Source organism: Phocoena sinus, chromosome 10, assembly GCF_008692025.1.
Source record: "Phocoena sinus isolate mPhoSin1 chromosome 10, mPhoSin1.pri, whole genome shotgun sequence".
Classification (NCBI taxonomy): domain Eukaryota; kingdom Metazoa; phylum Chordata; class Mammalia; order Artiodactyla; family Phocoenidae; genus Phocoena; species Phocoena sinus.
The window spans coordinates 97,058,359-97,069,555 of NC_045772.1; the positions used below are offsets into that span (position 1 = coordinate 97,058,359).

The 11,197-nt window shown below is 53.2% G+C and overlaps 1 protein-coding gene across 1 annotated transcript in view; it reads right to left on the reverse strand.

Moving 5' to 3' along the window:
* The window catches only part of CD9 (CD9 molecule), a 35,715-nt gene extending 24,592 nt beyond the window's left edge, over window positions 1–11,123 (reverse strand). The window contains exon 1 of the mRNA XM_032646453.1: window positions 10,916–11,123. Within this exon, the coding sequence (XP_032502344.1) occupies window positions 10,916–10,981 (66 nt within the window). The 5' untranslated portion in view covers window positions 10,982–11,123. The remainder of the gene's footprint in view (window positions 1–10,915) is intronic.
* Window positions 11,124–11,197: the final 74 nt, after the last annotated feature.

Genomic DNA, 11,197 nt, shown 5'->3' on the forward strand with positions numbered 1-11,197 from the left:
TTGCTCGCGTGACCCTGAGTGGTGGGAGATACCCCTTGCCCTATTCCTCTGCCACAATCCCCTCTTCATTTTAGTCTCAATGATTAAACAGCAAGCCCTCCACTGTCTGCTGTGTCCCCTGCCTCACCCGAAGCACTTCACTTGAATCATTTAATTTTCTCAACAGACCCACCAGGTAGGTAATATTAACTTGTTTTCGAGATGAGAAGTTTCAGGCACAGAAGTTCAGGAGCTCATCTTGAGATCACATGGCAAAGAGGTGCCTGAGTTACAACCTGGACCCAGAACAGTCTGACTGCAAAGCCCAAATTCTCAATCATTTTGCTAAGCTCAAAGGTCTTTTTGATCCATTTTGTTAATTTCAGGGCCAGAATTTTTCACTTTTATCCTTTCTCCTTCCTGGTCACAGCTGATTCTATTTCAAAAGTGGCGTCTTCGATCCGTAAAGGCCCCAAGAGAGCCCACATGTAAGAGCAGAAGGCCTATCTTCTCACGACAGGAAGGTACCTGCCTTGGCCACCTGGCCTGCAGGTGCCATCGGAGTCTGGCGTCTCTCTGGGGGAGCCTGATGGACAGAGTCTAGAGAGAGAGCCTGGGACTCCTCTTGCTGGCCTCTGGCTGGAGAGCTCTGGGCACGTTCTTGCTGGCCAGCCAGAAGTGAGTGTGGCCACAGCCCTGCTCCGGGAAACAGACTCTCCAGAGTAAGCTGGTACGTTCCCTTCCCCTCCCAACTGCGCCACCTCTGTAAGCCTGGCAAGTGCAGACACCGCTGCAGCTGCCCATTGGCCACTGTCCTTGTATCCCTATAGGAATGGCCTGAAGCCTTTGCCCGCCCCTTACAGCACCATCCTGCCAGCAGAGGACAAAGGGAATGAGAGGGCATAACTGCAGGCCTGTCTTATAGCCCTGGGCATGGGGCCCTGAGAGGCATGAGGATCACACCAGCTCCCCATTCTAAGGGTTCCTCCCCAGCTCTGGAAGAGAATGTAATTTCTAGTTGAAATGAGTTTTCTGATCTCTTAAGGGTTATCTATCTGTCTTGGGGAGCCAGGGCTATAATTTGATTGAAGAGGGGAAAAGTAGAGTGTGGGATGACTTCCCCAGGCTTGTAGAAAGGAGGCTTTAAAAAGTTTGAGCAGGGCTTCCCTGGTGGCGCAGTGGTTGAGAGTCCACCTGCAGATGCAGGGGACACGGGTTCGTGCCCTGGTCCGGGAAGATCCCACATGCCGCGGAGCAGCTGGGCCCGTGAGCCATGGCCGCTGAGCCTGCGCGTCCGGAGCCTGTGCTCCGCAACGGGAGAGGCCACAACAGTGAGAGGCCCACGTACCGCAAAAAAAAAAAAAAAAAAAAAGTTTGAGCATAGGGACGACTTCCCCAGTGGCACAGTGGTTAAGAATCCGCCTACCAGTGCAGGGGACACAGGTTCGAGCCCTCGTCCAGGAAGATCCCACATGCCACGGAGCAACTAAGCCTGTATGCTGCAACTATGGAGTCTGAGCTCTAGAGCCTGTGAGCCACAACTACTGAGTCTGAGTGCCACAACTACTGAAGCCCACACAACAAGAGAAACCACTGCAATGAGAAGACTGCGCACTGCAACGAAGACCCAACACAGCCAAAAATAAATAAATAAATTTATTAAAAAAATTTTTTTTTGAGCATAGGGATTCCCCTGGTGGTCCAGTGGTTAGGACTTCGTGTTTGGTCCCTGCTTGGGGAACTAAGATCCCGCAAGCTGCCCAGTGTGGCTAAAAAGACAAAAAAAAGTCTGAGCATAATAGTAACAGGTTGAAATCCATGGCCCCACATCACAAGAAGGCGCCTATAGTGCATCAGGGTGAGCAGGAGGAAGAGTCTTTACGGGGGACGAGTTTCCTGTCCCTGCAGGACACATTCTGCTGAGGGTGGCTTCCCACACAACAGAGGCGGGCATGGACGTGAGGGGTGCATGCAAACTGCTACACTGCAATTGTTCATCTAGATGGGAAGAGGGGTTTTTGGTTCGGATTTGTAAATAACTTTGTCTTAGTCCATTAAGGCTGCTGTAACAAAGCACTGTGGACAGGGTAAAAGTCCAAGATCAAGGCACCAGCAGACTTGGCATCTGGTTTGGACTCACTTCCTGGTTCATAGAGGGTTATCTTCTCACTAGAATCTCACATGGTTGAAGGGAGACGGGAACTCTGGGGCCTCTTCTTCTTTTTTTTAAAAATAAATTTATTTATTTAATTTATTTATTTTTGACTGTCTAGAGAGAGAGCCTGGGACTCCTCTTGGGTCTTCGTTGCTGTGCGCAGGCTTCCTCTGGTTGCGGCCAGTGGGGGCTACTCTTCGTTGTGGTGCACGGGCGTCTCATTGCAGTGGCTTCCCTTTGTTGCAGAACAGAGACTCTAGGCACACGGGCTTCAGTAGTTGCGACACGCGGGCTTCAGTACTTGCAGCACGTGGGCTCAGTAGTTGTGGCTCATGGGCTCTAGAGCTCAGGCTCAGTAGTCGTGGCGCATGGGCTTAGTTGCTCCGCAGCATGTGGGATCTTCCCGGACCAGGGCTCGAACCCATGTCCCCTGCATTGGGAGGAGGATTTTTTTTTTTTTTTTTTCAGTGATACACGGGCCTCTCACTGTTGTGGCCTCTCCCACTGCGGAGCACAGGCTCCGGACGCGCAGGCTCAGTGGCCATGGCTCACGGGCCTAGCCGCTCCGTGGCATGTGGGATCTTCCCAGACCGGGTCACGAACCCGTGTCCCCTGCATTGGCAGGCGGACTCTCAACCACTGCGCCACCAGGGGAGCCCGGGAGGCAGATTCTTAACCACTGCGTCACCATAGAGGTCCCGCCTCTTCTTATAAGGGCACTAATTCCATTCATGAGGGCCCCATCCTCATGACCTAATCACCCCCAACAGCCTCGACTCCAGATAAAACTGCATTGGACTTTAGGATTTAACATATGAATTTGGAGAGGCGCAAACAGTCTATAGCAAACTATCTTTTAAACTAAACTTCCCAAAGAAGACATACAGATGGCCAACGGGCACATGAAAAGATGCTCAACATCACTAAACATCAGGGAAATGCAAATCAAAACCACAATCAGATATCATGTTATACCTGTCACAATAGCTATTATCTAAAGGACAACAAATAACAAGTGTTGATGATGATGTGGAGAAAGGGAACCTTGTGCAGTCTTGGTGGAAATGTAAATTTGTGCACCCAGTATGGAAAAGAGTATGGCAGTTTCCCAAAAGATTAAAAATAGAACTACCACATGATGCAGCAATTTCACTTCTTGTTACGTATCCAAAGAACATGCAAACACTAATTCGAAAAGATACATGCACCCCTATGTTCACTGCAGCCCTATTTACAATAGCCAAGACATGGAAACAACCTAAATGTCCATCCATAGATAAATGTATAAAGAAGACATGGTACATATATACACTAGAATATTATTCAGCCATAAAAAAAGAAAGAAATCACACCATTTGTGACAACATGGATGGACCTGGAGGGTATTATGCTAAATGAAATCCGGAAGACAAAACAAATGAACAAACCAAACCAAACCAAACCCACAGACACAGAGAACAGATTGGTGGTTGCCTGAGGGAAGGAAGGCTGGGGAGGTGGGTAAAACGGGCGGAAGGGGATCCAGAGGTACAAATTTTCAGTTATAAAATAAGTAAGTCAAGGGGATGTGATGTACAGCAAGGTAACTATAGTCAGCGATATTGTTCTGCAGATTTGAAAGCTGCTCTCATCTCAAGAAAAAAAAATTCTGTAACTTTGTATGGTGACAGATGGTAAGTAGGCTTACCCTGGCTATCATTTTGCAACGTGTATGAATGTCAAATCATTACGTTGTACACTGGAATCTAAAGGAATGTTGTATGTCAATCATACTTCAATTAAAACACACACATGCTGTAGAGCAGAAATTAAACACAACATTGTAAATCAACTATACCTCAATAAAATTAAAACACACACAACACCCCAAACTTGAAAAGCAATGAATTCGCAACTGTGTATGATTTTGCTGATCTTCCATTTAAAGATTCAATAAATCAACCTTATCATTTGCTACTGATTCAATCAGTGTAAGTTTAAAGATAAATTAAAACTAAAATGCTATAGAAATGTGTTTTGAATTCACTAAAACGGTCTAATTTACTTTATGATATTTTTAACCCCCAGTCAAGGATTTTCTCCTACGATCCACGTGTGGTGTTGTTTCTGCCCTTGGACACTGACATGCAGCTCAGACTGGGAGGAAAAGGGGCCTCCTCTAAGCAGTTTGGAGGCAGGGGCTTGGTAGGAGTCATGGCTCCCATCTGCCTGGGTCTGAGAGAGGTGGATACTGGGACCTTGAGAGTGTAGCGGGTAGGCTGTGGAGGGTGACTTCCCTAACACAGCCAGGGACACGGTTTCTGCTCCCTTGCACAATGCGTGGCAAGAGGATTGAGCAAAAGGACTGACTGACTTTCTCCACGTCAACAGTCCACACACCTCTCTGCCCAGGGATCTTCCCTGGGATCAAACAGATCTGGCCCCTCTCAGGCAAGTCAGTGGGCTTCGTCCTCCCTGCTACGTAGCCAGGCTGTACATCACAACTCAGAGGTCTGCATCTCCAGAGACCCCCGGGGGGCGCATCTCCCTTTCCAAAGTCCTCAGGGGCAAGGCCAGAGAAGGCCAGCCGAGCCTTCTAGTTTCCATTTGTGGGAAAGACAGGACCCTGCTCTTTCCCAGCAAAGACAAATCGCCCAAGCTCCAGGACTAGGAATACAGAACACTCGTTGAATTAATCTCGAGTCCAAGCCACTCCTTGGGCCAGGATTAAGCTGACAGTCAGAGCAAGGATGGGTGGGGAGGCCAGAGCTCCAGTCAGGGCTGCCCTTGATCCTTGGGGAACTTAGGGGCTCTCTAATGCCTTCCTCAAAGTCCCCACAGCTCCTCTGTGCAGTCCTGGAGAGCAGTGAGGCAACCCACACCTCATGGCAGAAACGTGGGATTCCGGACAGAGCAGGGGTTGCCTGGAAACCAATATGCGGTGTTTGATATGGGGAGGTTCATGGGTCTCTGGAGAAAAAAGCAAAAAAACTGGGGACTGTGTGTTTCTGGAGGCAGGTCCCATTGATTTCATGGGATTCCCCCAAAATGTTCGGACCTGCCAGTCGAGGATGACAGCAAGCAGTACTTAAAAGCTATCCAGGGACTTCCCTGGTGGCGCAGTGGCTGGGAATCCTCCTGCCAATGCAGGGGACATGGGTTCGAACTCTGGTCCGGGAGGATCCCACATGCCGTGGGGCAACTAAGCCTGTGTGCCACAACTACTGAGCCTGCGAGCCACAACTACGGAGCCCATGTGCCACAACTACTTAAGCCCATGTGCCTAGAGCCTGTGCTCCGCAAGAGGAGAAGCCACCGCAATGAAGACTAGCCCCGGCTTGCTGCAACTAGAGAAAGCCCACGCATCAACGAAGACCCAACGCAGCCCAAAATAAGTAAATAAAAAATAAATAAATTTATTAAACAAAAAACCAAACAAAAAACTATCCAGAACTAAGGATTTCTTTGGTGGAGGGGAGGAATTACTGGATGGATGTAATTAAAATAAAATTATCTCATCTGGAGACAGGACGCTGCTTTCCACAGCTGCCTGCCATCACTTGACGGAAAATGCAAATGTCCCTGGACCGGCATTACTTTTTCCACGGAATGAAACAGGCAAGTGATCTGCAGTCAGACTTTAAAAACATAAATTAAAAAAATATATATCGTTTAGATTAGCGCTTTTGGTCTCCTTAATTCCCTCAGTTGCAAATTATCTCTGGATGAACCTGGGTTCGACAGGCTCTTCCCCAGATTGTCAAACCCCAAAACCATGAAGTCATTGCTCTTCTGTAAGTAAGAGGGAAAGACGGTTTCTGCAAGCCTTTGGTTGAAAAGACCTGAGGCGGTTCCAAATAAAGTTCCCCTGACCCCGCCCCCGGAGGGAGGCAGGAACGCGGCACAAAAACATGAAGATTCCTGAAACTTTTTCTTCACGCTCCTCTCCCCAGACTCTCCAGAACATGCAGCCACCAAGGAGGCAACAGGACCACAAAAGCCACCGTAACCCGTGACGTCGGGTCCCTCACCCTCACAGCCAGGCACACCCAAGAAAGACGGTCAAGGCTTGTGCTCTTTGGCAGAAAAGGTGCTTTTGTTAAGTCCCAGGCGTATTATTAAGTCCCAAACTGTGCAACCAATCCCCCAAACCGTGCCTCCTTGTAAAATGGAATCGAACAGGAAAACAGACAAATCGAACACGGACACACAGCTCTGTGTGTTAACAGTGAAGATTTGCATCTGACACAAAAGGAAGATGTGAGAACGGTGATGTGTGAGGTCTGAAGCCGCAGAAGACTCGTTTAGCAGAGTAAGTGCTCCAAAGGGCTTCTTATCAAAGCAGTTCCAAACTCAGGTCTGAACCGGCAGCTGCTTCCTTTGAGCACAAGAGGGTAAGGTCTGGAATGGTGCCAGGTGAGTGTGCGTGCGCGTGTGTAGAGGAATCCTCCCCATTCCCCAAATCAGGAGTCCCATCTGTTGTTGACAACCATCGCGGGGCAAAGTGGGGGGAAAGCCTCAGGAGTCCGGGCAGGGAGAAGTCTTATTTTCCTGAGCAGATGCAGACACCTGGCCTCCCCAAACCTGCCAGCCTCTGTGCAAACACAGCCGGCTCTTGCAGGGCTCGGGCTGTCTGGGTGCCAAAGGTGGAAGCCATTTCACGCAAGAGCCCCAGCTGCTTGCTCAGTCCAGCACTGAAGGCAAACAGCTTCTGGGTGAAGCAGCAGGTTGGGTGGGAGGGGCTTCTGCCAGTGCCATCCCGCTCGCCCATCCCCCGCCCGGACCCCGCATTCCGGATTTCTCCGCACGCAGTTTTATTTTCAGAAGTGGGGCTGCCCCACAGTCAGACTTGCGGCCACACATGAAATGGAGTCAGGGTCCTGAGGTGGGAATCGCAGAGGTGTGTGGAGGAACGAGGCTGGCAGTGATGCAGGATGAGAAGAAGGGGGGATGTGTGCACCTGGCTACCTCTCTCTGGTTTCAACTTCCACACTTCCTCAGGCCAGTGTTCCCACCCTCCCCACCTCCTCAACCTCCTTTCCATACAGGGATGACAAAAGCTACGGCTGGAAGTTTACTTCTCATCCAGGAGGCTAAGTGCATCTCGGGCATGAGCTCCTATAACCCACAGCAACTCCGGGGGGTAGTCACCAGCTCCACACGGTGACGGGCAAATCCAACCCAGAGCCACTCTGACCACTAGGCAGCACTGCCACAAAAGGCTGAGGGCGACCAAAAACAGAGAACCCCCCCCAGACAGAGAGACCCCACCCAGGGGGAGTGGAGGGAACTTGGGGTTACCAGGAAAGAGAGGCACGACTCAGGCCCAGGACATCAAGAGGCCCCCGAATGAAATGAAGCCACGCTGGGTCAAGCCTGGGTACCCACCACACACTTCCATTTCCTGACTCCTGTTTTGGGTTGTGTGGGAATGTCCTTTGCTCTAGGCCCTGGGGGTGGGGCTGGTTTCATAGACTGAGCTACTGAAGGGACCTTTCTGGACCATTTGCTCCAACCCACTGGTTGTACAGATGAGGAAACTGAGGTCTGGAATTCAAAAGTGACCTGCTCAAAGTGAGCTGGGGGCAGAGCTGGACTAACAACACAGGTCCCTGAGCTCTGGTCCAGGCCTCTGTCCATGTTTCCGTGAAGCCTGCCTTAGGCCTGCGAGACACCGTTTCTTGGGAAAGAGAAATTCCCTGCTATTCCCATCAGTGAGGGAGGAGACGGGGTGAGAGGCAGGGAACAAAGGGGTGAGGGGGTGGGTAGAATGTGAAGTCCTTGCTCCTGGCCTGGACCAGCCCCGGTTCCCCACTGTACAGCTGAGGCTGCCCCTTTGGCATTGTAAAATGTTTCCCCATCGAAATTTTTTGGAGGGTGGGTAGGCAAAGAGGTCTGAAGGAAACCCAGAAACAACTGAAACAGAGCTGGGAAGTTAGGGTCCTGGGGGCACTGGAAGAACAGCCTGACTGCTGGCTTAGCTGCGGGCACCAGAGGCCCTACTTGGGGAGGGCAGGCAGTGCAGGCTCTGCTGTCACTGAGGGTCCCACAGGGATGAGACTGGGGGCCAGGGAAGAGGTACACTGCTCCCCTCCCCCGCCCCAATCACCCCACTGCCGCTGAGGTGGGCTTCTCCTCTCTGGATCCCTGCTGGACCACCCCCCAGCATCCTCTGTCCATGAGGTACTGGTGGCCCCTAGCCTCCCAACTCCTGCTCTTCAAGGCCCACATCAGGTCCCAAACACCAAGTTTATAAATTCCTGGTCTCAAGAGAGAAAGGGAAGTGATGACATCATAACAATCCAAGCAAGCAGTTCCCTCAGGTCGTAGCTTCTCTTAAAAGTTATTTTTTGAGAGCTTGTTGCCACCCTCCTTTCATTCCCACTCAGCTGGGTACAGCAGCAGGTGGTGATGGAAAGCGTGCTGAACTTGGAGCCAACCAGACCTGCCTTCAGACTTACCTCTGATGCTATCCTGCCACGTGACCCTGGCTGAGTCGTGGAACCTCTCTGGGGACTAGTTTCCTTGTCATCAGTAAAATGGGGAGAATGTTACCTGCTCTGGCTATACAATGAGATTTGGAAAAGGACTTTGCAGTAACACGCTGCACAAGGGGATCATGGTGTTCCTTTATTCCAACACCTCCTAGGAGGGAGATGAGGGCTTCATCTCTACAGGGACCTGAATACAGGACGACTAAACAATAAACGATTCAGACACATGAAGCTACCGCGGACCCCCATACACCACCCGTTACCAGGTCCCCTTGTTGGTTTTGTGATGGAGACGGAAGAGGACAGGACTTAAGGGACCTAGGGGTTGGGGTATTGGCTGGGTTCCCGTGACGCTGGGCAGGTCAGCCCCTCTCTGGTTCCCGCTTCCTCGCTGTGAAGTAGAGGCTGGACTGAATCACCTCAAAAGTCATTTCTAATTCTATACCCAGCCGTTCCTAGAATGAGTCATTTCTGTTTCAGATGACACAGCCCATCAGCAGCACCTAGCTCAGGCAGGGGTAGGTCTGGATACAGTGGCGTGGCAGGCAGGAGTCAGTGAGAGGCTGAGCAGATACCTGAGTGGCCTGGGAGCCTCCCGCCAGGCTCCTGCAGGTGCCATGGGGCGGGGGGTATGGAGGCACCCTGGGAGTCCGTGGGTCCCCGCGCCCCAAACCCTCACACAGCCTAGGCAGATAGCTGAGGAGTAACCAAGAGACTGGCAGGGGAGAGACGGTGCTAGGGAGGAGGGAGAGAAAAACTCCTTAAAGGACAAGGGCGGGGTGGGGCGGGGCTAGTCAGCCTTTGACGTTCTTTCCTAGAGCCAGAGTTGGAGACTGGCGGAGCCAAGGCTGGCAGCTAGCTGGCTGGCAGGGACACCCGGGAGGAGGGGGTGCCCACCACAGGAGGGTCTCCCTAGAGCAGGCTATGGGCTGGGCAGGGCACACCTGTCCTCACTAGAGCAGGTGTTGGGTGTGATGAGTCTTGCAAGGGCAGGTCAATCTCATACCCCGTCAGCTCCAGAGAGAGGATTAAATCTCAGGAGATTTTCCCTGGGGTTCATGGGGAAGCAGCTCCAAGGAAATAAGCACATTTTTGTTACAAGCCTCTGGTGGCTCGCCCCTGCTTCTACAGACATCTCTATCGAGAGTGGCACAGGGCCTGCCTTTCCAAATGCTTTCCTGACTGCAAAGGGGCAAATACTGTCCACCTGTGAGCAGGGGATGTGGCCCGTGAACCACGACACCAAAGTCCCCTATTCCTTGCCTCTTTCTTTGGGTGGCCCCTTAATCCCTCAAGGAGAGGTGCGGAGGGACCACTCCCCTTCCCTGCTGCCGGCCTTAGCCTTCCCATTTGCAGACAGGCTGAGAGTGGCCGGCAGCGGGAGACCTGGATCTCCCTGGCCTGCGTCCTCCCCAGGTGACAGTCCACTCCCTGTGGCCCCGCCCGGCTGCTGGGTGGGCTGGCGGGGAAGGGGGTGAGGCCGGCACCTTATCTCTCCCGGAAATGGAGAAACAGAGGACTCATCCTACTGAGGGCGCCGATAGGCATCTGCCCCACCCCTCCCCAACTCTCCCGGAGTTCTCTCCAGCTCAGATACTTATCGCTCTTCGGGGGAAAAAAAAAAAAAAATCAAGACAAGCTAGTCTTTCAGGTAGTTTCGAGGGAGCTCGGACTTTCTCACGCCGGCTCAGAATCAGTCTGACAGCATGGGGCCTGAAGGTTCCCCCTCGGGGGTGGAGGAGGGATCCCGACGCTCATTCAGGGACGGGGCCCGGGACGCTGACACCCGCGACCTGCGCGCCCCTTGCTCTCCGGCGTAAAGGTGCCAACAGACCTTCACTGAGCTCCTCCGGCGCCACCTTAGTCCCTTGGAGGGTCCGCATCCTCCCCTCCCCGCGGCCTCGGCCACTCGGGGGGACCACACCCGGGTCACGAGCTGCACTGCCCGCCACAGTCCCCTTCGGGCAGGGCCTTGAGTCCCCAGCAGAGGGGGTGCTCCGTTTCTCCCTCCTGCACTCGGAGGGGATCGGGGTGGGAGCAAACACCCCCCCACACACACACCCCCGGCTCACTAGGGCCCCGCGCCCCCTGCCCGCCCCGCTTCGGACCAGCCCCGGACCAACGCGCCCTCCCAGCCCGTCTCAGCCCCCGCCGAGGAGCCAGCTGGCGGCCGCAGTGCCCTCTCCTCCCGCCAGGAGTCTTCCCCAGCGCAGGCGATGCCGGTGACCGGCAACCCCGACCGCGGACCGGGTGCCCGGGGTGGACAGGTGGCCCCGGAGAGGAGCGCGCGGCAGTCGCGCTCACTCACCCAGAAGATGAAGTTAAATCCGAACAGCAGATATTTGATGCACTTGGTGCCTCCTTTGACCGGCATGGTGCGCGCTAGACTGGCCTGGGCCGGACTGGTGTGGGACTGGGGCGCTTGAGGCCGGGACGGGCGGGACCAGGCTTCGGACCGAGGTGCTGGCGGCTGCGGGTTGGCCTCAGGGCTGCACTTTTAAAAAGTGCCACTCCTCGGGCGCGCGCCGCCGCGGTGCGCATGTGCCGGGCCCCGCCCCCGCCCCCGTCCCCGCCCTCGCCCCCGCCCCGC